Here is a 26,914-nt window from a genome sequence, read left to right on the forward strand (position 1 = left end):
ATTGTACTCAAGCCTTTGTCTCCCTCTACAACTTTTACCCCTCCCCCACTTTCTTCCACTACCAAATTGACTGTTCCTTGATGCTCAATACGTTACCTATCAACCAAACACTTGTTTTAGACAAGCTGTGCAATAAATTTCTCTTAGCCCCAATTTGATTCAGTACCTCCAAATTAATTATTTGATACCCATCTAATCTTCAGTGTGCTTCTATAGCACCACATTTCAAATGATTCTATTTTCTTCTTGCTTGCACTGCTTATCACGTATGTTTCACTTCCATACAAGACTACGCACAAGAAATATACCTTCAGAGAAGCTTCACTGAAGAAAAATGGCATAACTTATCTTGCATATCTGGTGGAATAATTTTGTCATGACTGGCTTCCCAAGGATCTGAATAATTCTGAGGGAATGTCGTCTGCTCCAGGGACATTTTTTCTTTCTTGACTTAAGTCTTTCAGTGCTTAGTTAAAATCTTCTGACAGTATCCTCTCTCATTTCGTCTACTCCATCTTCTCTTTTTATAATACTGTCTTCAAGTTTGTTTTCCTTGTAAAGAGCCTGTATATATTCCTTCCACCTTTCAGCCTCCCTTTCTTTGCTTGGTATGGGCTTGTCATCTGAGCTCTTAATATTAAAGCAGGCGCTTCTCTTGTTCCCAAATGTCTTAATTTTTCAATAGGCTGTATCTACTTTTCCTCTACTCATTCATACTTTTACAGTCGTGTGTTTCTCATCCAGCCACTCTCATTCTGCCATTTTGCACTTCCTGTTAATATCATCATTTATTAAACATCTGTAGTCCCTTTTGCCTGCTTAATTTTTATACAGTCTGTCTTATTATCATATAATTTATCTCATACCTTCCAGTTTCTCCAGGTCTGTTTCATGCACACAACTTTCTTTCCTAATTTCCAAACCAAGTGTTAGCAATAAATAAATTGTACTCTGTGCAAAATTCTATCAGGTGTTACCCCTTCCTTCCTATCCTCCAGTCCATGTTATCTTATTTTTTCATCCTTTTCTTTTCTTCTACTGAATTTCAGTCCCCCATCATAATTAAATTTGTAGCTGACTAATAATTTCTTTCGACAGATTAAAAGAGGTAATCCCCAGGGGAATATTATAGGACATTACTGTTCACTACATATATGATCAGGTGGATAACGTTGGAAGCTCTGTGAGGTTGTTCACATTTGATGCTACTGTATGTAGGAAACTTGCACTGTCAGAAAAAAAGCAAGATGACCTGCAGATGATTGGCTCTTGGTGCAGGGACTGACAGTAAACTCACCACATAAATAAATGTAACATATTGTGTATAAGCAAATAGAAACACCAATCATTGTTGTATTACACAACTGGCAACCACTGGGAACAGTTACAATCATAAAATATCTAAGATTTTGTGAACAGAACTATCTAAAATGGAATGATCACATAAGAAGAGCTGCACATTTCATCACAGATTCACTTACCAAATACAGAGTGCAAACCACCTGAAATGTTTTATAGTCTTGAAACTCAAATTACATGAAACACCATTTAAAATAATCTTTCCCACATAATATTAAAAAAATCCACACTCACTTCAGCAATAGTTGTGATTTCTGGATACAGATCATGTAGAATGTGATTTGCCATCATTAAGTACATAACACTTTCTGTGTCAACGTCAAGATTAAAGTAATCATCATAGCTTCCAGAAAATCCTTTATTAGCCCCGTGTGAATGGTAGAGCATCGATGTAACACCATCAAATCTAAAATATATATGCCAAATTATAAATATTTGCCTTTTCAAAAAATGTATAATTCAGATAAAACATGTGAATTTTTAGAGAATAGAACAGCTAGTAAAATAAAGCAGTTGAACAAATGTGTTTGAAAGATTATATATATCTCTAAAAACAAAGATGATGTGACTTACCAAACGAAAGCGCTGGCACGTCGATAGACACACAAACAAACACAAACATACACACAAAATTCTAGCTTTCGCAACCAACGGTTGCCTCGTCAGGAAAGAGGGAAGGAGAGGGAAAGACGAAAGGATTTGGGTTTTAAGGGAGAGGGTAAGGGGTCATTCCAATCCCGGGAGTGGAAAGACTTACCTTAGGGGGAAAAAAGGACGGGTATACACTCGCACACACACACACATATCCATCCACACATATACAGACACAAGCAGACATATGTGTGGATGTGTGGAGATATAAACAAGCTCCGAGTTCACATCTATGACTCAAACTTTTCCCCCCAGTCATATGCTGCTAAAAGACTGTTCAACAAATTAATAAAATATACCCAAAGCATTCTTACCTAAATCCATCAAACTTATATTCTTCTTTCCACCATCTCAAATTTGACAACAGAAACCTTAGAACTTCATACCTAGAAAAGAATAATGAAGTTATTTCAGGGAATATGATCTCACTATTCATATTACATTTGAAACATACCACAAAAGCAACTATTTATGTGAAGCAACAACTTACTCTGTATAATTGAAGAGTCTACTGCCCCAGCTACTGTGGTCACCCCTTGGACCATCATGAAAATAACAGCTGTTGGTTCCATCAAATTGATTCAGGCCATCAAGAACATTTTTGGAAGCATGTGAATGAACCAAATCTATAACAACATACAACCCATTGGCATGAGCTGCATCTACAAGTTCTTTCAGTTCTTCAGGTGTACCAAAACGGCTAAGAAGAGAAAATACAATATTAAAATATTTGTAACCCATGACAAAGCCTCATATACCACATTTCTTCTTAATGTTACTTCAGGTGAAGTGACCTTGCACGTATATAATACAAAGGAAAGGAACTGTTTAATGTCATGTTTACAGAGCAACACAATGCTTGTCTATATATAGTGATATAAGGAAGGGAAAGAGAATTTCAGTACATGCCCTCCTGATCAATGAAAAACATTCCTCGTTACTGTTGGCTTTCTGGATAGAAAATAAGTTACACAGTACCAGTAGTTTATAATATAGATTTAGGTCTACCACATGCCATTGATTTTATAAAGAGATTTCATCATAAGAATCTTTCACTCCAATTAACAATTTTCTCACATTGGTGAGATGTGTAAAAACACATTACAATTTAATCTGCAACCCACTGTCCTTAAAGTGTTGATTACAGCTATCACTACAGTTGTCACTTTACAGCTAAAGAGGGATTGCATCAGGGAAAGTTTTTTTAGAAACTTCTTGCACAACAGATGGAGGAACAGAGTGACAAAATAATGTAGACTATTAAGACAATGTTGAGATGACAGGCATATATTTCAGAATTAATTTTAATGAATTTCTTATTATGGAGTTTGTGAAGGACTTTGTGCATGTGCCTCCTTTGCCAAACACAATTCTAGAACTCAAAATGTGCATTTCTAATGTGGTTATATCGGTAACTCTGCATATGCTTCAGAACGTGTGAAATGGATTGTCACTTAGATGTCATTTGTATGACCAATGGAAATCATGTAGGACGCCTATAAAATATTTGAAACAAAATTTGAACTTTGTTTTACATTCTCTGTAACTCTTATCACTGTAGATCTATGCATTAAATAGTTATATCTGTTTATAATCACTATATTCATTTTGAATTGCCCTGCACATCATCAACTGAGGAGGAGGATATTAGTGTTTAACGTCCCATCGACAACGAGGTCATTAGAGACGGACCGCAAGCTCGGGTGAGGGAAGGATGGGGAAGGAAATCGGCCGTGCCCTTTCAAAGGAACCATCCCGGCATTTGCCTGAAGCGATTTAGGGAAATCACGGAAAACCTAAATCAGGATGGCTGGAGACGGGATTGAACCGTCGTCCTCCCGAATGCGAGTCCAGTGTGCTAACCACTGCGCCACATCGCTCGGTTTCATCAACTGAGAAATGGCAGTGACAGTTGTGCTGAGCTTATGAGCGAAAACCAAACATGCTCTTTAACAATGAATTTCAGACATATAGTTTTGGTTAACAGGTTTCTCAGAAGCAAGTAAATCACCTAAATCACCTGCAGATGAATGATAAATCTTTACCAGTCAACTATTTGGTGTTGAAATAGATTGACGCTGGTTTATAAATTCAACACACACACACACACACACACACACACACACACAGAGGCGCGCGCGCGCAAACGCAGCTCACACATACGACCATTGTCTCTGACTGCCAAGGTCCAAATGCAAGCAACTGTGCATGATTGGAGAAGCAGTGGAGGTGGTGGGAGTAAGGAAGAGGGAGAGCTGAATACAGGTGGTGGATGGTGTAGTGCTGTTTGTGGGAGTCTTTTTGTTGTGCCTATCTGCGACTCCACATCTCCACTATATGGTGAGTAGCAATCTATCCTTTCCATAATAGTGCCATAATTCAAATGTTATAAATAATAACTGACACATGTATCATGAAATCCAGGGAAATCTCTAGCAATGGGAAGTTTGCAATCAGTATGTATTGCATGTTTTGACTTATGGCATCGACACATGGACTTCTAATGCAAAAACTTAGGTTGTTCAGAAATGACAGAGAAGACGCAGGATGGGAATTACTAAATTGGAGTGGAGGACATTATGATGCATGTAATGTACATGAAATGGGAGTGGGTAGGACATTTAAAACAGGTGAATGAGTGGTAGGTGGACCACATAAGTACTCTGCTGGATCCAAAGAGACTGAGAAGATAACCTAATGAAAGGTGGTATAATAATGTTCGGAAACCTGAAGGAACAGTACTGATGTGTATCTGAACACCGCAATGCATGGAGAAGCCTGAAGGACACCTTTATCCAGTGGTGGACACTAAATGGCTGCTGCTGATGATGACGGTAACACAGACCCTGAATGAATGAAATATTTACATCAAATAAAACTGTTGCATGTAACAATCTGTTTCTGTCTGCATACTGTGAAAACACTCTCCCATATAATGTAATACAACTTGAACAGAATCCAACAGTTGGGGTGAAAGACAAGAAGAACTGGATGAAAATAATAAAACAAACTGAGAAAAGGCAGCTGCAGAGACTAATGAGCCAAAACAAGCACTGAAGGCCAAAATTATGCAAAATTATTGCTTCAATCGGCAACTGACAGCTAAGTAATACTTATTCCAATCAATCAGAAAATGCTACTGCAATCTGGCTGTCCCAATAAGAAAAAAGAAATGAGTGCCAAACTGAATAATTGCAACACTTTAAGGGAAAGAGAAGATCTCAGTGCCTGCCGAATTTATTGCTAAATGTGTACACAAGCAATTGAATTAAGAGATTGCTGCCTGTTGGTGACAGAGCCTTCCTGTCGCCATGGGGAATGGAACAACGCTGTATCACATGACTGTACTGTCATCAGACCTTGCACTGGTTGTTGCTCTGACAATAAGTGCTTGATGTGTAAATTATGCAATATCGGCCCATTTGATTGCAGTAACATCAATAGAGTTCATCAGTCACCTAGTAAACAAATCACATAGCATATTTTAACACACCCATTGCACTTTCTTGAGATCACTGGACACTACTTTCACTTCATATGCTGTATCCCAATTAAGAATGGCCTAGTGAGTTCTGTTATACTATGAATTCTTCGATCCGTATGTACGTCTGGATTAAAGGCTTAGTAGCAAAACAGAACTCAATGTGTCATTCTCATCTGAGAGAGAGTATAAGTAGTGAAAGTAGTGTCCAGTGGTCTCCGGCAAGTGTATAGGACTGATATTGTTGATGATATATACTGGTGAGCCAAAATAATCACTGATCTGTGTATCAGGGATCTGACATTTTTAATGCGAACATTTTAGGTTAGGTATTACCATGACTGTTATTAACATTAAATGAAACAAGTTTACTGTTACCAGTCACTGTTTAATTATCTCCACAAATGGCACTGTCTCCAGTGGTCACAGGTTCCTTTCACTGTCTTAACACATCACATGTATATTGTCATATTCTGTAAACAAAATATGACAGTATACATGTGATGTGTCTCCTGTGACCACTGAAGACAGTGCCATAAGTTCCTCCAAAAAATCACACACACACACACACACACACACACACACACACACACACACACACACACACACACGTAAATCCACCTGATGATGGAGGTTTAAACCTTTGAAACATGTCATGGTGATAATTAAAAGGTGACTGGTAACAGTAAACTACTTGTTTCATTTAAGGGCTCTGACAAATCATTGGTCAGTTTGTGGGGGTACATGGCATTAGATATCTTTGCACAGATCATGAAATTTGCATGAATAACAGGCTGTTGATCTGCATATGTGCTGATGACACCCGACTGTGAGCCAGATGGATTCAATAGGATTTACATCAGGTGATTTTTGATGCAGAGACATCAATGCGAGTTCACTATAATGCTCCTAAAAGCACTGCAGCATGGTTCTGGCTCCGGGACACAATCCATGTTTCCCAGTCAAGGCACTACTCCAAATGCAGCTGTTTGTGTTGTTGTGTTAATGGCAGCCTATGTGTGCCTTAGTCCAGATGCCGCTAGTTTCTGACCAACTGACCAATGATGTAGCGTGACACACAATGCTGTGACGAGACCATTACTTGTTCTTGGATGGCAGGCACAGATTTGAAGGGATTTGGTATCCTCAGTGCTAAATACGGCTATCCTCCCTTGTCAAGGTCAGATGTGGTTGACCAGAATCTTGACAATGAGTATACACGCTCTCACATTCCCATCTAGTCCATCAGGTTACTGGCACATCCTAATGTATTACAGATCTGGATATTGCACGAATTGACCAGCTGGCCAAATGGATATCCACAATGAGAACCCTTTTGAACTTCATCGATTACTGATAATGTTGTCTCACATGAGCATGCGGCATCTCCATGTCCTTACAGTGATCACTTAACACCTGACACAGTCTACTCCCCCTTAATATCCTACCACGCCTGGTACCAACACTAAACATGAACAACACTAATGCACTCGGGTGGCTGTTCTACCTGTGACAGACAATTGCAACTTTAATTACCTGCTGATGGCATGTACATGTATGATGTTACATAGACATTGAGCATGTCATCTGGATTCTTCACCTTTTTCTCAGACATTCTATAAGATCACCTGCAAACTTGTATCTTGCATAATGACTGCAAGGATAAAATTAGAGGCATGCAGGTATATACAGAGGCTGGAAAGTGATCCTCGAATTTGCATTACACATCTCTGCATTTTTCCCATTACAGGTGGGCAAAAATGTAGACTCTTTTTGATTTTCAACTAGAGCAGATTTTGTTATTGTGGTTAATGGACAAAGAAGACCAAAAACTGTCAGTTTATGAAGTGTATTGAGAGCAACACTGTCCAAAATGTAGTCGCATGTGTGTCTTGCAGGGATACACTGATTATGATTAACAGTGGATGAAACTAGTCCTCCGTACTGGCCTGATTAACACTGCAGGGGGTTGTGACAGAAATGAATGGCTAATATGACATAATAGTCATCACACCTGAGCCTCTGTTTCTACATGCACTGACTGATGGTTGCATGAAAAATATATCTGCTGTTAGATGTCGATGTTAAAGCCTTTTTCAACAACAGGTTGTTGAGGTTATGCAGAGCAGATTCTCAAAGATGCCACGTGTCGGAATGTCTATGTTCTACAGGTCACAATTGTATCATCATCATCATCATCATCATCCTCATCCTCATCCTCCAATGGCGGTTGAAATACCATATCTTTCAACCATATCCAACCCTTATAGGTCCTGGACTGATATTTCCTCTCATCTATGTTACAGATTCACCAAATTTTATGGTGACATTAGTAAATACCCCATTGATAACAAGAAACAGATAGTCACAAGTTCAGTACTTACTTCAACAGTAAAACAAAATACGAGTGATACCTGAACAACATGACATTCTTTGTTCTGTCTCAACTATTTTATTATTGAAATGGAAAGATAGAGAATATTTAAAGATTTATTTATGAAATCTAAAAGTTAAGCAAGTGAAAATATCCCCTACTGGCAGTCTGTGCCTATATACACTGAATAAGGCAATAGTATACATACAATATGTGGAGAAATTGTAGGAAAGCATCACTACACATTATGGTATTCAACCTGAATGATAAGCTCTAGAATACCTTGAAGCAGCATAGAAGTTAGTAACTAGATAGCCAAAGCTTGCATAGTATGTGTGTTCCATCACTGCCATAAGCTGAATCGTGTTGTACCCTGAAACATGGAAATTATGAATAAGAATTTTCTAAATACAGCTGTGTCAAAACAATAGCTCCAAATTCATAAAAATTATATTTTCTCTCCTTTCAATATTAAAGGCCATCAGTAGGATCTACACAGAAATTTTATAACAACTCTTTTTTACAACTATGCTAGAGGGTAAAATTAACTGCAAATTATATTCAACAAAAATATTTCAGTTATTGAAGTGGCAGCCAATGCCACAATAAGAAGAAATTTCTTTATAAGTATGGAATACAGCTTACAGACTGACAAGCACACAAAAAGCATACCAGAAATGTATATTGTATGATCATTTTATCTTTTTCAATTTTAATTGTTTTGAACAATAATCATGAGCAAAAGAGGTAATATATGTAACTCCACAAATTAATTGAGCCACAATATTTGTATTTCTCAATTCAAAAAATTTTACCAACAGCCGTATATTTTGGGTTATTTTATTTTATATATCAAATGCTACGAGTTCCAGCAATTAAGTACTGTCATCTTCAGGCCCCATATGCTTTTCTTGTATTAACAAGCTTATCGTATGATGCCACAAAACTAACCATAAATCTGAACCGTTATGCAACTGATTCATATGAAAGGGCGTCAGTGTCACCCTTTCATATGAATCAGTTGCATAACTGTTTGGATTTACGGTTCCAGTTTTATGGCACCACACAATAAGCTTGTTAATATGAAAAAAGTGTGTGGGGCCTGAAGATGGCAATATTGAATTGCCGAAACTGATAGCATTTGATACATAAAATAAAATAACCCAATATATACGGCTGTTGGTAAAGTTTTTTGAATTGAGAAATACATACCAGCCGATGTCCCCTGGCAATAATGGGCTGACAGAGAAAATATTTGCATGTTTTACTGCTTCCATTACCATCACACTGCATCACAAGGTGCTGATAGATTTATGGACCAGAAACTGTTCAGTGAATGAACACTCAATTTGGGCTTCAATGAGAAAATATGGCCTTTGCAACTAGTTGCATGAAAGTACTGGACAAATCACATGGCACTTTGAGAATATTGCCAGGTGCTATGAAGAGGCATTACTCCCCACATGCCCTGCTGAATATGTTGAGACCTGAAGAAACCAGAGAATTGGATGTCGTTCCAAGCGCAGACTGGCAACCAATTATGCCACATATGTTTGATTATGTGGCTGTGACAATGGCAGATAATGCTGCAATCAACTGCTGACTACTGAGCAATACAAAACTGTTTCATAGCAGCTAAAAAATCTGTGGCTCCAAAAATTCTGCAGAACATTTTATAATTGTTTCCATTCATGATTCATAATGTATGGTACCTTATATAATAAATTGTACACTAATAAACTGACTTTGTTCTTTGTTGTCTTACACAGATTGAATTCAACACCACCTATCATTGGAAGACATGGGATGAAGAAGTACTTCTATGACTGGTGAAAACAACAAAATACTATATGCTATTAATCTTTGCTTACAATCACCATCAATAAGCTTCCTCACTTAGTGAATATATTACATTCCTCAGCTATTGTGTGATGTGGATTTGTGGCCAGCTTTACTGGCCCCACAGTTACTGCTTCCCCAATATGTCATCTCCACCTTACAACTGGAGAAAGTTGTTGACCACAACTGTTTCCATGCATGTCGAGGCTCCACTGTACAATTCTTTCCTGGTTCAGCAGTTTCCTGACTGTACACTTGCTTACAAATGAATTATTAGCCCATCATTTTCAAATGAGAAGGGAACTTACTCTTTTGCAGAGAATACATTGTGCTGTTTATATTTAAGATCAAAGTTTTCTAATAAATGTCTGCCTCATTCACTGGCTCTCAAAATGCTGAGAGTTCTGGTATTAAGACTCTCTGAAAACCTCGATTTGCATCAATCTACAGAAAATCTAGTTTTTGTATGTCCATCCTTGTGATTGGAGGTCTGGAATATATCGGCCATTTACTTATGTAAGTACATGAAACACCTACAGCAGTTCTTATGATGTCATTTATTGTATGGCTACCAGTTTTGGTGCTTCAGTGCACCAGTTTCAAGCTTTAGCTGATGCTGAAGAGGTTAACACCACCCGTATACATGATGCATCAGTGCCAGTATCTATAACTAGTTTATGCAATCTGCAAACATGATGTTCTCTTTCTAGTCATCAGCTATCATTGAGTCGATAGTTGGAGAGACAACATCATAACCCCTTCAGCATCAGCTAAGGCCTGAAGATGGCGCACGAAGCACCGAAACTGGTAGCCACACAATAAATGACATCGTAAGGACAGCTATAGGTGTTTCATTTTCTTACATAAAGAAAATCATGTAAAAAGACTTATTATCCCTACCCAGAGAGATGCTTCAGGGAGTTTTGCAGTGTGTTACCTTACACTTTTGGACAGTCTCAGACAAAAAATAGCAACATATTGAGCACACTATATGGAGTCATAGATACTGTGTCCACAAAACCAGGCAGAAACATAAAAGCATTTCTATGAAACTGATTGTTCATTTTTTAGTTTGTCCATGTCCTTAGCAATGTTTGCAGTAAAATTTCCCCAAGTGTGCTTCTTCTGCATTCCACACAGAGATGGTTAAGTAGGGCATGTTTTATTATAATCATATTGTAAGTAAATAGTGCAAGTTGAATACAAATTCTCTTTTCTAAAAAAAGACAATTGTGTTTCCAATTTTAAATTACAGATGATTCAAATAAATAAAATTTCATGCACAAGGCACCCACACCATGTCTGCTAATTTTCTCCGAGCAAAGCACCAGATTTTTCCTTACCCATATAACAGCACAATGGAGAAGAAAGGGGGAAAAATACACCATCAATATCTTTATTTTGTCTCCTGTAACCATATCCACACTGATTCATGTCTGCATGTTAAATGGAATTACATTATACTCTGTTAAAATGTAGCATGCTATGAGGGACACACTTCAGGAATTTTTATCAAGCCAAATGCACCAAAATCTTCTTTTGCATTGCCAGTTTTGATTTAGAAATGTGAAAAGTAGTACAATAGAGCCAAACACATTACTTAGTCAACTGTAGATTATTACTTTTGCTTTTGGGTCACATACCTTGCTGGGAACACACTGACCTCACTCCTCAGAGATGAAGTAATGTGTGAACAGGGTGATTACACTTTGCATTCCATACTTGTGATGAAGGAGGGTGCCCAGTCTGTTGTGAATCTTACTTTATCCATATAAGGCTGCCAAATGGGTGGACATCCACAGGGAAACACTCTTTACATGGTAAATTTCCCACTACCACAGAATTTCATCCTCTGTAGAAAAGTGAACACTTCTACCAATGCATTCTCACATATTATAATACATTCATAAAATATAGTTGCAGAATTTTCCTTAAGGTCAGTGGTGTCTGATGCCATGAAAAATAAAAAATGGTGCAAAATCTATTTAAATTGACAAACTGCTGTTATTGCACAATAACACTGCTGATATTACAAAGTAATAATGGTTATCCATTACAACGAACATTTTAATTTTTCGTTGTTCACGAACGTTAATTTCAACTCTCAATGCTATATTACATAGTACACAATAAGAAGGATGTTACATGAAGTGTAATATTTCACAACTTAAATTGGTCAAAAGTTTGGGTTTTCAGAATTACAATATTTATCTGTTTCTATACAGCCCCTTTAACTGGGATTTAATGCCTGATTGAAACTGTAGTCTTTAGTCATGATTTCTTTTTCAGTTATTGGAGACAGCAGCAAAAAACTCACAAGGTAATCAACAACTGAATAGTACACATAGAGAGCTGTTTTCACAAGTGATTGCTGCAACTTCCTGAACTTAGAATTACAGCCTGAGAAAATTTCATTTAACAGGCATATTTTTGCCATCACCTCACTGTAAATATAGAGGACAGTTATACCGATAATAAATTAATTGAACATATTGTCTCAGAATTGTCTTGCAAGGATTTCTTGCACAGATTTCTTTAAAGTGACCTTCCACAATTAATGTCAAAAATTCCTAAAAGTTTTGGCATGCCTGTTCAGTATTGCGGTTATCCTAAACATTCTAGCTATGGGGCCACAAGTCAATTTGTTGAATGCACTTGCTTAACAGCCATCAATGCTATATCATTAATTTTTCCTGTGTGTGGACAGATGAAAGAAAGACGCGCGCACGCACGCACGCACGCACACGCACACGCGCGCCTGCCTGAGGCAGGATTCGAACCTGCGACCATAGCGGTCACGCGGTTCCAGACTGAAGCACCTTTAACCGCACGGCCACGCACGCACGCACGCACACACACACACACACACACACACACACACACACACAGAGAGAGAGAGAGAGAGAGAGAGAGAGAGAGAGAGAGAGAGAGAGAGAGAGAGAGAGAGAGAGTTTCTAACACTGAAAAACAAAATAAGCCCTTAAGAAATAGCTAAAAACATAATTAAAGGAATTCTGCTCTGCAGTGACAAGGACAGTGATCTTCACATCATCTTACAGAGTTCTCCAGTAACCTCCGTGGTAGGATTCCATATTTTGGAACAGAGTTTGATAGCATTGGTGGCACTCATATATGGGATTTCATCAATCTTTGGCTTCCAGAAGGCCATTTATCAATTCATCAGCCATAAAATCAAATATTTAAATGAAAAAAAAATTATCAAATGTTGTAAGAAAGTTCTTGTAGATTGTAAATACTTTCAGATTAAAGGAAACCACTTCCCAAAAAGCAGAAGTGCTGAGTTGTTGATAGGCATCCACAAAAGAAGAAAAACTTGCTAGCTTTCAGATTTATCCTTTGATGAGGTAGAGTACACACACCCACACCCACACCCATGCCCGCATGTGCTCTGCACCTATGTTGTGCCAGCTACACTGACAGTGCCAATGCTGTTTCGTAACAGGTGGGCTGGTTGTGGAGGCGGTGGGGGGTAGTGTTGAAGGAGAGCGAGGGGGAGGTAAGGAGAGGGACTGGGGATGGGTTGCTAAGAGGGAGGCCAGTTTGCTGGCTAGAGATGCTGGAGGGAGGGGTGGGCAGGTACAGTTGTAGTGGTCAATGGGAAATGGCACACGCTGAAGGCTACATCGGGATGTGAATTGGGAGGGGGTAATAGGATGGAGAAAGGAAAAACTGTTGAGTGGAAGGTGTGGGGACAGTGTGTTACCCGAGACCAAGACCAGGATGATCACCGGACTGGAGGATGAGTTCTAATGATAACTCCTATCTGTGTAGTTCAGAGAAACTGATGGTGGAGGGAAGGATCCAGGTGGCTCAGGCTGTGAAGCAGTTATTGAAGCTGAGCATGTTGTGATTAGCTGCATGCTGTGCTCAGCTACATGTTGCGTAACCAGGTGATCAACTTCTTTCCTGAAAATAGTTTGGTGGTGGCCATTCATCCTGATGGACAGCTAGTTGGTAGTCATACCAACATAGAAGGCTGTGCAGTGTTTGCAGCAGAGTTGGTATATGATATGGCTGCTTTCATAGTTTGCCTGACCTCTGATACGATAAGCTAAACCTAAGACAGGACTGGAGTAGGCAGTGCTGGGTGGGTGGATTGGGCAGGTCTTACATCTTGGTCTGGAACAGGGATCACATCCCAGTGGTAAGGGATTGGGAGCAGGAGTGGCAGGGATGGACTAGAACCATGTGTATGTTAGGTGGGCAATAGTACACCACTTTAGGAGGGGTGCAAAGGATCCTGGGTAGGTCGTCTCTCATTTCATAGCAGGACGAGAGATAATCAAAGCCCTAGTGAAGGATATGGTTCAGTTGTTCTAGTCCATGGTGATAATGAGTGGCAGGAAAATGGTTCAAATGGCTCTGAGCACTATGAGACTTAACTTCTGAGGTCATCAGTCGCCTAGAACTTAGAACTAATTAAACCTAACTAACCTAAGGACATCACACACATCCATGCCTGAGGCAGGATTCGAACCTGCAACCATAGCGGTCATGCGGTTCCAGACTGAAGCACCTTTAACCGCACGGCCACACCGGCCGGCGGAGTGGCAAGAGGGGTGCTCCTTTGTAACTGATTCTTAGGGGTGGTGGCAGGATTGGGGAGTGTCAGGAAATGGCATGGGAAATTGTTTGTAGACTAGGTTTGAGAGGAATTGCCTGCCTGCAAAGGCCTTTGTGAGACCTTCAGCATACTGGGCAACGGAGTTCTTGTCACAGCAGATACATCGTCCACATGTTGCTTGGCTGTGTGGGAGAGATTTTTTTCCGTAAACACGTTGGCAAACACTGCATAGCATTTTATTTTGGTGATACCGACCAGTTGTCCACCAGGGTGAACAGCCACTGCCAAACTGTTGTCAACAACAAGGTTGACCACCTGGTGGCAGAACATGCAGATGAGCACAACAGGCTCAGTTTCAATGGCTGCTTTACAACCCGAGTCACCCTAATCTTCACTATCTGCTTCTCTGAACTATGTAGATGGGAGTTGTCCTTACAACACATCCCAATTCATGTCCCACATAGCCTTCAGTGTGTGCATTTCCCCACCGGCTGCTACAACTATTCCTGCCACCCCTCCCTCACGCATTTCTAGTTGGAAAATTCGTCTCTCTCTTAGCATCTAGTCACCCATGCCCAGTCCCTCTCCTTACCTCCCATCTTCCTCTCCCTCTACCCACCCCACCCGACACTACCCCGCCACAACCAGCCCACCTGACACAAAATAGCATTGACACTATCAGTGTAGCTGGCACTGTGTGTGTGTGTGTGTGTGTGTGTGTGTGTGTGTGCACATACGTGTGTGCTCTAACTCAAAGGCGCCCATTGCTGACCCAACCCATCTTTTTGGCGAGTGGTCACCTTTAATCTGAAAAAAATTATCAAATAAGATTTTCTGAGATTTTCATGGGAATCCAATTGTGTAAATGACAAATTGCAGAAGCTGAAATTCTATCTCCAGGAACTATGATTATCGGCTAGATTATTTCATATATAACTTAATAGAAAGCAGACTTATGTTAGGTAACTCCACGAGCTTGGATTAGAAGTCATCTTCAAAAAGATGACAAGTCAATAATAAGTTGACTTCCATCACTGTAAAGGGATATCAGCAGGAAATATTGGATACACTGGGAGAAATGGTAATTATTAACCCCCCCCCCTCCCCCACCAAAGTAGTTACCAAATTTTCATACCAACTTGACCATGAAAATTTCTCCTAACAAGGAATGTCAAAACTGCTAATGCTTAACAGAAGCAGGCACTAATCAAGGTATGTCTGGAATTCCACTACACTTAAAGCACAACAAACCGATGTCTATCTTAATACTATCATTCATCGCAGTGGAAGATGGCTTTATGATTACAAGCACAAGAGTGAAGAAGCTAGCACACTCAAGTCATTAGTTGACCAGCACCAATGATGGCTGCATTTGCGCCAGTCCCTGGGGAAAAGTATTCTGTTTTTATTTTTTTTATCTGCTGTGGAATGCTTTATGAACATGAAGCCTCCATTAAGAACAGTTGTTAAAGAATTTTGAAGATCTTGTCTCCAATACCCTGAATTACATCCTTTTGCTTTGTACCTGCACCATAACAATGCACATGCTCATACCAACAACAATGCCATCAACTACAATTTAAATTTCATGCGTATGTTATACTACTGAAGTGTAAGGTTTGTCTTTCTATAAATTTTGTAGTTATGTACCCTTGCATAAAATAATCACAAAAATATTAAATCATCTGATTCAGTTGGTTACTTTTGGTTCCTGTAAATTGAGATGTGTGGCTTTTGAACATTTTGCAAAGAAAAACGTCTCATAGTGGCATGGCATGCTGTACCATCCTGCTGAAAGCATAACTTCTCGCTACCCATTTGATTCATTGGTTCAAAAACTGAACACTTAACTATCACATCACATCACTATCATCTGGGAGTGAACTTTTTTTATTTAAGAATTTACCTTGGGATTTATGTTCACCAAATATGGCAATATGTTTATTCACAGATCAATGTAAGTAGAAATGTAGCTTGTCTACATGGGAAAACCACATCCACTTCAAGCTTCATAATTAACCACTCACAAAATGCCTCAGTTACTGTATTAACTGAACTAGTATGTGTCAGAATTGAATAAATGTAATTCCTGAGGGCAAGATAAATCTGTCTCTCTGCTGTAACATGAATACAGGAATATTGTCAAAACCAACTGCCAACTGACAATATTGAGTCTGCTGAGGGCTTCAAAGGAGTTATGTACAGGTATGCCCGGAATCTCTGTCAGTAATGTTATTCTGATGTGGAACATCAGGAAAGCACTAATTCAGACATTACTGCGGCAATCTTAAAATATTAATTAATGTAAAATGCTGAAATCTGAAGCATATGGTAAGAACTCATTGTAAGACATCCTTGTGATTTATTATGACTCCTACTGTAGCAGTGGAAGAGAGATCAGAAACATAACAGTCATTAAAGATATGACAGGACACACAGTTCGCTATCTAGAACCAACTGATCACTAGGAAAAATACAGAGCACTGCTTGGAATAATGCAGACAATGGTGTCACTTGTCTGAGGAACAGTGGAAGGAATTTATGTGGAGTGATGTACCACAGAACATTACTAGCACTTAGCTGGATGTGTGTGGACATGGTGAATGCCTGGCAAATACTACTTACCTGAACATAATGTGGGTGGCAGTGAAACAGGGTGGTGGCGTGACAGCCTTTAACTGTTTTCCATGGTTTAGGCAGAGATCATCAATTTTGGTTGGAAACATAATGCATGTAGATATTCATTAAATATAATAGGAGTGTTCTGGTACTATTAAAACAGTTTAGTGCCAGGTTTTTCTGTATCACTACATTTTTGTCTCCAAAGGAAGACCTTAATGTCATGGTTCGAAACAACTGAGGTGGACTTGTTAGCCATGGCCTACATTTATCAAATATATTTGACATGAAAGAGTGTGGGAAATCAATTTTCTCCGAGAAACTGATAACAGTTATTCACTATACTGCAGCAAGAACAGAACATATTGGTCATTCAGTGTGACAGAAATCAAGGTAGAATAATCTCTGAAGATTAAATGCTGCCACAGTAACAGATGGTGGGCCTTCATATCATTAATTATATGGCTTATATCTCTGCATTGAGGAGCAATTTATGCCTCAATTCATGGCAATACATGTCTGGAGACTTTTGTCCTCATAGTTTGTTTTATGTAAAAACTTTTTTTTTTTTAGTACGTTACTGTTCCATGATTCTTATGATGGAACCCTCGGCCTTTCCAGCTAAGTTCCCCTACATATCATAATAAACCATTTACAGTAAAACCCCAATTTTACAGTCCTCCACTTCATATTTTCCAGCTTTTTACAAGGTGTACAACTTTGCTTCTGCCGTCTGCCGATAGGTGGCTACAACAGTAAGCAGCGGTCGAAAGAAACAGATCGCAGACATCAGGCAGTTAGCTTAGACTTCGGTCAACATAATCTCATTCAAACATTAGTCTATTTGTGCCTGCATCATAAAGTTGTTCTTGATTGAAAATGTCAGTTTATGAGCCTAATTTTCGTCATTTGCAGGAGATGTTACTGTTTTGTTTCAATATGAAGAAAAGAGTGGCCGAGTCTCATCGAATGCTCTCAAGTATGTATGGTAAGGACGCTATTAGTGAAAGAATGTGTTGTGAGTGGTTTCAATGCTTCAAGAACGGTGATTTTTACGTCTTAGACCGACATAGTGGTGAAAGAGAGAATGTTTTCGAAGATGCAGAATTGGAGACGTTGCTGAGTGACTACTCAGCGTCAAACTCGAGAAGAATTGGCACGATTAGTGGGAGTGACACAGCAAGCCATTTCAAAATGCCTTAAGGCTATGGGCATGATTCAGAAAGAAGGCATTTGAGTCCTGTGTGAGCTGAAATCAAGAGACGTTGAATAGTGTTTGTGTGTTTGTGAAGAGTTGCTTCAGAGGCAAAAATGAAAGGGATTTCTGCATCACATTGTGACCGGGGATGAAAAATGGGTTCATTATGATAACCCTAAACACAAAAAATCATGGGGATATCCCAGCCATGCTTCCACGTCGATGGCCAAACCAAATATTCACAGCTCCAAGATCATGCTCTGCATTTGGTGGGTCCAGCTCGGCGTCGTGTACTATGAGATGTTAAAACCAAGTGAAACAATCACAGGTGCTCGTCATCAAACGCAATTAATGTGTCTGAGCAGAGCACTAAAAGACAAACGGCTGCAATACAGCGAGAGGCACAATAAAGTAATTTTGCAGCATGACAAGGCTCGACCCCACGTTGCAAAAGAGGTCAAAACGTACTTGGAAACATTACAATGGGAAGTCCTACCCCACTTGCCATATTCTCCAGACATTGCTCCCTCTGACTATCACCTGTTTAGATCAATGGCGCATAGCCTGGCTGACCAACACTTCCGATCTCATGAAGAAGTCACAAACTGGATCGACTCGTGGATTGCTTCAAAAGTTGAACAATTTTTTCGACGCAGGATTCGTACACTGCCAGAAAGGTGGGAGAAAGTAGCGGCCAGTGATGGAAAATACTTTGAATGATACATCTGTAACCAATTTTCCTCATTAAAGCCTCAAATGTTGGGGAAAAAATGGAGGAAGCAAAGTTGTACACATGGTATGTTCGTTTTTGTCAGTTCGAACGGAAGTCCTATTGTCTCAGCACAAAGCTTTCCTATAATTAATGATTCTGTGTTACAATATTTCCTCCATTTTAAGTTTTCTTTGACATTATCATGGTCTTTAACAGTGATTTTCATACAGATTTCTGCTAAAAGCCTTAGGTTGGTATGAGCTGAAGTAAATATTCCTCCTCAAGATGCTCTATAACAAGATTTCTGTCCTCTTTCTCATCCAGGATGTCCCTGAACCAAGTGACTACCTTGTCGGCAACAAGCTGTAGATTTCATGCCGATTGTTGTCTGTTTATGAAGGCTGTCAACTTTAGTGCTTTCATCAAATTGTATCACACATTGAGTAACACATTTTGTCATGATTTTATAATGATTATCTGTAGTAAGTTTCACATTAGGACACAAACACCTTTTTAAGGTAGTTTCATGAAAGACTTGCTTCTGTGGTTTATTTACACCATTGGACATGATCAGAATGAAGAGGGGAAACCTATATGTACGTGTCACCACTCAGCCACTGTCTTTGTGATTATCTCTAAGGCAGTGGTTGAGAGTTAATGTACACAAACATGCATTTACTTTTTTTTTTCAGATAGTGTACAATGGTGTAAATAAATCATGGAAGCAAAAGCATTTCATGGAAACACATTAAAAAGATTCATGTCCTAATGTGTGACTTATTACTGATGATCATAATCCAGTTACGGTAAATAAAACTTTTAACACAATATTGGTTAATACACCAAAGCTGGCATTCTTTGTAAACAGAACAATAGGCATGAAATCTACAGCTTCTTGTGTTTTCTATTCTTTCCTGTATTTTATATTTTCCTGCATTTTATACTTTTTTGAATCAGTCCACTGAAAAGTGTAAATAGGAGGTTTTACTGTATCAAGTGACAGGTAATTTCAAACATTTGCTACCTCTTTAATAACTGATAGCCCACAGAATATTACTTGCAAATTCTGAATTTCTTTTATGTTGATGTTCTTTTTTCTTTTCCTGATGAAATTGGTCAGATACAAGATGAAATGATTGCAAGGGAAGAATTACTACTCATTTTATGAATGACACTAAATGTTAGCAACTGGAGTATATTTAAATAATTAAGAGTTTTGAGTTGGCTTGTTAACACTGGATACTCCTCCACTTGCCTGCGCCCCCCCCTCCCCCCCTTTTCAATAATTCGACACTGAAAACATTTATGTACTATTTTCTAATTATGATGCAAAAGTGTCTACTTTAATAGTCATAATTAATTAATGTAGTCATTTGTTTAATATCCAACTCATGTTACTTAATGTTTACCATTTCTACTTTTGTTTGTAAGACGAATACTGTTCCTCTCTAAGGCACATATCTAGAAATGCCACTGCCATTTGAATATCATATCACAGGAGTTACCAGGTTGCAAGCTCAGGATTATGCCTGTGAAACAAGTAATAAAAGCAAAAGTCGTAGCTCTTTCTCTATATAGAAACTAACTTTCATTTACAGAGAAAAGTGTCATATTGAAAACATCAAATTGTAGTTACTGTATCACATAACTTACCAACGAATTTGTTGCATTTTATGATATTCTTCCTACTAGCCTCTTTAAATTTTTATTCTTATTCATATCACACACACACATTAGTTTGTCTAAACAATGACCCTAAACTCCTACCATGAAGGAAAATACACTTATGCTCAGAAAAAAAACAGAACACCTTGAATGACTAGAGATAGGACGTTCATATTCACAGGAAATGTACATTAGTATGTTCTGCAGAAACGATTAGCACTTCAGTCACCTCAGTTCAGCATATGTCCTGTTGCCTAGTAGGAACACGGTCCGTCATGGGTCCTGATAATGTGTTGCAGGCGTGATGGAATCGACGTGTATAAAGGTGCAAATGGCATCCTGTGGTATAGGCATCCATGCTGCATTCACCTGGTTCAAAAGTTCACCTGCGGTAGTTCACGTTGAGTCACAGTGTTGCACCTGTCATTTCACCATATTCTACACATTTTCGATTAGCGACAAGTCTGGAGCTGCAAGCACATTTTACTGGTAGGTGATGTTGCACAACAATATCGATGCTGGCCTTGAATCCGCAGGTCAAAATGGTTCAACTTCTGTAGAACATACTAATGTACATGTCCTGTGAATATGAACGTCCTACCTCCAGTGATTCAAGGGGCCCTGTTTTTTTTTTTTTTACATGAGTGTACTTCAACACTAATTCATAAAATTTTGCCAACGGAGAAATGGAGAAAGGTATTATTACAAATACTTACCATTTTTGACAATGCGAGGTATCACATTATTAATAAATTCTTTGTATGTTCCAACTCTAGGTTCTTCCGTAGCTATGCCAACATGACACTCATAAATTCTCATACTCTCTGGCCTTTTTGGTTCAGGATGCTTGAAGTGGTACCTCTGAAACAATTAATTCACAATGTATATTTCTGGGTCTTCCATTATTTGCCAAACAAAACTAACAACTAACTTTAGTAATGTTTATGGGATTGTTTTAGAAAACTGTCATACAAAAATTAAAATCTTGCACAAACACAAGAAGAAAATAAGGAAATCTACACATTATAACTTTTGTTGCTATTTCATTAGAAATACATCAATCAACAACATAAAAAAAAAGACTATGAATATCTGGGTGCTTTGCTCAACATTTTCCACATGTATCACTGTCAGATACATCTTAAAGCTGAGTTTTCACTTCTGTATTAACAGTGTTACAAGAGGGAATATGTTACACTGAATCAGAGTTCCTGTTATAAAATGTTTCGTTTATTAATTGAAATTCTCCTTTGGTCAGTTTCATCTTCTTCAAGGTTTCTATGGGTTTCAGCAATGCTGGATCTTCCTTCTGTTGAGTAGCAGTGCCATTTAATATAGTGATGGCCGAGATTTCGTCCACATTGCCGCGTTCTGCAAATGGATTTTTTGAAAGGCACTCGGCACACTCTTGTTACAGTCATGTCATAGCCACAATCAAGTCCAAATTTATTAAGAACACCAATGTACAGCCAGAATAAAACTGAACTCCTGGACAGTGTGTGCTGCTGTTTATACAAACATCGGCTATGCCAGAGTATCAAAACATTATAATCATAAGAAATTTTAAGAACCTTCTGGCTAAATACTAAATAACAAATAATAGTTGATAGTCAGGTCTGAACTGGTGACCTGCAGCATGCCAGACAGTGACGCTATCCACTATGCCACACTGCATGCAGATTATTTGGTGGCATCAGTACCTCTTCTGGAGAAAAGTTCTCATTTAAGCCCAACTACAGGACTGTGGATCTAGATCTTGTCGATCTGAGATTAACTATTGTGTCTCATACATGTAAACGATCTCCTGTCAAATACTCAACAAGCTGAAGTGGTTCTTTTTGCAGATGACAATACTACTGTAATCAATCCAAGCATACATGCAGAAACAGAAGAAATGGTAAACAAAGTTCTTAAAAGTATCATCGATTGGTTTTTTGCAAATGGTCTTGCCCTCTGCTTGTGTCTGTGTATGTGTGGATGGATATGTGTGTGTGTGCGCGAGTGTAAACCTGTCCTTTTTTCCCCCTAAGGTAAGTCTTTCCGCTCCCGGGATTGGAATGACTCCTTACCCTCTCCCTTAAAACCCAATCCTTTTGTCTTTCCTTCTCTTTCCCTCTTTCCTGACGAGGCAACCGTTGGTTGCGAAAGCTAGAGTTTTGTGTGTATGTTTGTGTTTATTTGTGTGTCTATCGACCTGCCAGCGCTTTTGTTGGGTAAGTCTCATCATCTTTCTTTTTAAATATATTTTTCCCACGTGGAATGTTTCCCTCTATTATATATATATATATATATATACCCAGTCCACATTATTCAGTTCTGCACATGTAGAGGTACTACACCAACGATAAGTGTAACACATGGCGAGAAATTATAAATATTGTGGAATCTATTAATGAGAATTTAAACTGGAAAAAACATATTTTGGAACTCACGAAGCAACTTAGTTCTGCCACTTCTGCACTTAAAATGATTGCAAATCTCGGGGGGAGAGAAATCAATAAGATGGCTTATTTTGCATATTATTCAATAATGTCATACTGAATAATGTTCTGGAGTAACTCATCTTTAAGAAAAAGTCTTCACTGAGCAAAAACGTATTGTAATAATAATATGTGGTGCTCACCCATGATCATCTTTTAGAGATCTGTTTGAGGTGGTGGTCATTCTGACCACCACTTCACAGTATATTTATTTCCTCATGAAGTTTGCTGTACATAATCCACTGCAGTTCAAAAGGAACAATGCTGCATATAATTACAATACCACAATAAAAATAGACATGTATTACTCCACATTACGGTTGTCTTAAGCACAAAAAGGTGTGCACAATGCTGCAACAAAATTTTTTTTATCACTTACCCAGTGATATAAAATCTATGACAGACATCAAAGTAAAATTTGAAAAGCAACAGAGAAAGTTTCTCCCCAACAAATCCTATTTCACAGATGAATTTCTATTCGTGTAATGATTAATGTGTAAAAGTTGGTGCATAAGGCTTACTAACTCACAGCATCTGTATATCTTTTCTTTCTTTTTTACCCTTTTTTTTAACCCTAGAAATGTTCAGAATTTAACCATATTTACAAATTAATTTATGATGTGAATGTAAAATGACCCATTCCACATCACTACGAACTATTGTGCAAAATGATCCATGGAACATGAAACTAATGGTTCTCTGCATGGCAGCACTGGTGGATGTTCGTTTTTGAGTCATGTTGTCACAGTCTCTTCACTATGATGAGTATCGAAGGCAGCCCCTCCCACTGAAGCTTCACAATCACCTGGTAGACCTATAGAATTCTTTAACAAGAAGCCCCCAACGGCGATCTGTGTAAGGCTTCATATGGAGGACATGGTCGACGCCTCTGTGCTTTCCATCTTTTTGATGAAAGGTCATAATGCTCGCCTTCATGTGTGATACCTGACCAGTGATGAAGGACATGATATGCCTTGAAGCAGTGCTTTAGTAGCTTTTCTGGTAGCCCCACTTTCTGCACAGGGGTAAAAATCCATACCAAGTCTCCCAGGCTGTCTCTCACTGTCCAGAGCTTGGCATTATAGTGCTCCCAGTTTCTCTCTCTCAGGCATCGAGGGTCAGTATGCAAGCCAGTTGCTTGTTTCTTGTCCTAGTGATGAGGTGTTTCACAGAGTCATCCTGATTATTGTCCAGTTGAAACACAAATAATCTATCCATTGCTATTTCAGCATTGCAACTGTGGTGCAGAAAGAGCAGTGTGAAGATGGCAGTGTCTTGCTCCTCTGTGTTGTGTATGTATGTCATGATGTGCAGTATTATATCACAGTCTCTCTATTTGACATACATACATTGTGAGCATACCTACCAATGTCTTATTAAAGTGTTCTGTGAAGCCATTCATCTGTAGATGGTAGGCAGGAATGCTCTCGATGTATGCTGATATCTAACAGAGAGATTGGGATAGAAAAAAAAAAAAAAAAAAAATAGATCACTCCTTCTACAATGTTCCATTTATTAATTGAAGTTTTCCTTTGGCCAGTTCCTCCTCTTTCATGTCTTCTATGGTTTTCAGCAATGCTGGATCTTCCCTCAGTTCAGCAGCAATGTCATTTAATGTACAAATGACAGACTTTGTCCATGCTGGTGTGTTCCACTAAAAGATTCCTTGAAAGGCAGTCAATCTCCCTACGTTTGAATCCACTTTTGTATACCACTGTGTGGCATTTTCTAAACTGTTCAACTGATGCCACAGATCCAGTTTCTGCATTTCTTTTAAAACAAATGATTGATTAAACTGGACTGTAATCTAGCCCAGGAGTTTGGTCTCAGAGTTTACCTGTGCTAGGTAAATATTAATAAGTCAGAACCACATCCTCATCCTACAGTGTTTACTATGTAAGCACAGTCTACAACCAGCATTGACATTAACTGTTTCTCAGTAATGCATTAACGATCAGCTCTCAATAAATTTTCCTCAAGCAGTATGATAATATTGGAACAATGTGAAACTAAATATAAGTTTATGACAGTGGAAAATTCTGAATGGAGCAAAAACTACGACATGGGCTAGGTAATAAAAAGACTGGTATAAGACGAAACCCATAAAGGTTTCAATGGGTAGCTGACTGTTTCAGGTGCATAGCCAACAAATATACAGTGTTATGGTTCAACTATCATCCTACTAAAGTTTTAGGCAGCTGTTGTCTTTCGTCCATCTTTGAAAAGGAAATATGGCGTTTAAAAAACTGCCTTCTACAAAACAATGTTTTCCATTTTTGTTTACTTACACATGTTTTGATACTAATGCATCACTTTCTGTAGGTCTTTATTATTTCTGTAAAAGTATCATACAAATTTTTGATTGCATTTATATTTCGGCCTAAAACTATAGCATTCTATTGTGAAGGAACATCACATAAAGCTTGGTTTTACAGGGTGGCCTGCTGTTATGCATTTCATCACTTGACAGCATCTCGTCTCATAAGTAGTCAGTAGTCAGAAATAGTATGTTTGACCAAGTAGTAATTGTTTTTGTATACATTTTTTCCCAACAAGAACAGAATTGATCATCATGTACTTTTGTTTGTTGTCATACACTGCAGTCTTAGCATGCTTTGGAGGATGTAATTTCGCACACTGTGTATTCACACCTTTTGCCACTTCACTGTTTTTCTGTGTAATAAATTTTCAATAACAAAACAAATTTACTAAGAATTATAGTGTCACACTCGTCAAGAAGTGTCACTCTATTGTTCATTGTGTCTTTTCCAGTATGTACCTAATGAGGAATAAGTGAGAGTTTGAAAATGGATGTTGGAAGAGAAACAGTTCGGCAACTGATGCGTTAAGTATCTGGCACACTGGATCAACACATATCACTGAATATGGTGTCAAGTGGTAGCAGGATAACTAGACATTTTTGTGATCAACAATTTACCTCTAAGTGTATAATGTTAACTGTTGTGCACGTGCTAATCAAGAAGAGAGATTTGGAAAGTGGAGTGTTACTGGAGTGCTTTTTCTGTGTCAGGTATATGAATTTTAGAAAGCACATAGCAGGCTTGCAAGATTTGTTTGGAAGAATACATAGGGGATTATGACAAGATTAAGAGAACTAGCTGATCAGTCTTCGAAGAAGTTCACTACCTGCTGACCCTCTTGAAACTGATCATCATCATGCACGATAGCAGCAGCATCTGTGGTTACCGCAATGCTATGGTCACTAATGTATGCATGAATGACGTTTGATTCAACAGTACTTACATTACAAGCAGACATGAAGCACCCTGAAGATACAGTCGGATGTCAATGGAACTTTGTATACACGCTCACCATTGGTGGGTATGTAAAAGATTATAGATGCAATTCTCTGTGACAGGTAGAATGGCCATCAGAGTTCATTAGTGTTGTGTTACCAGTCTGGTAAGTTATATATGGGGCATGAACAGAATCAGACGTTGAGTGATTAGTGTGAAGGAAACAGATGCCATCTACTTTGTTATCAGTACCTGACAGTTTGATAGGGGCCTCATTGTGGGTCTTCATGTGGCCAGGTGGTCAAATCTTGCAATATACAGATTTGTGAGGCATTCAGTTGTAACAGTGGCCTAATCTCGCACTGCATGGGAATGTGAGGGCAGGCATACTCATTATCAAGGCTCTGGTCGACCAAAGCCGACGACCATATGGGAGGACCATCATATTGTGCATAGAACGTGGGGGACCAGCTTGGACGTCAACACTGTCCCAGTGCCAGATACAACAGTTGTGGTCATTTTGCCTCAGGAGAGGATATGTCTTTATGGCACTCTTCCCAACTGAATCAGTGCACGCAGTCAGGACAGAGGGGTTGCAACATCGTACTCAAAAGTGGGTTCATATTTCCAAATTTTTGTAAATTGGACTGGCTTTCTTCATCATTGAAATGACATCACATACCCACTCATCTCA

General features: G+C 38.7%; 1 protein-coding gene across 1 annotated transcript in view; it reads right to left on the reverse strand.

The window, feature by feature from the left end:
- The window catches only part of LOC126183452 (1,4-alpha-glucan-branching enzyme), a 79,060-nt gene that overhangs the window by 26,018 nt on the left and 26,128 nt on the right, over positions 1-26,914 (reverse strand). Inside the window, exons 5-9 of the mRNA XM_049925447.1 lie at positions 21,200-21,344; positions 8,148-8,238; positions 2,501-2,710; positions 2,325-2,396; positions 1,594-1,765 (exon numbers count right to left, since the gene is read on the reverse strand). Coding sequence (XP_049781404.1) covers positions 1,594-1,765; positions 2,325-2,396; positions 2,501-2,710; positions 8,148-8,238; positions 21,200-21,344 — 690 coding nt within the window. The remainder of the gene's footprint in view (positions 1-1,593; positions 1,766-2,324; positions 2,397-2,500; positions 2,711-8,147; positions 8,239-21,199; positions 21,345-26,914) is intronic.

The sequence above is a fragment of the Schistocerca cancellata genome, chromosome 4 (genome assembly GCF_023864275.1).
Source record: "Schistocerca cancellata isolate TAMUIC-IGC-003103 chromosome 4, iqSchCanc2.1, whole genome shotgun sequence".
NCBI lineage: Eukaryota > Metazoa > Arthropoda > Insecta > Orthoptera > Acrididae > Schistocerca > Schistocerca cancellata.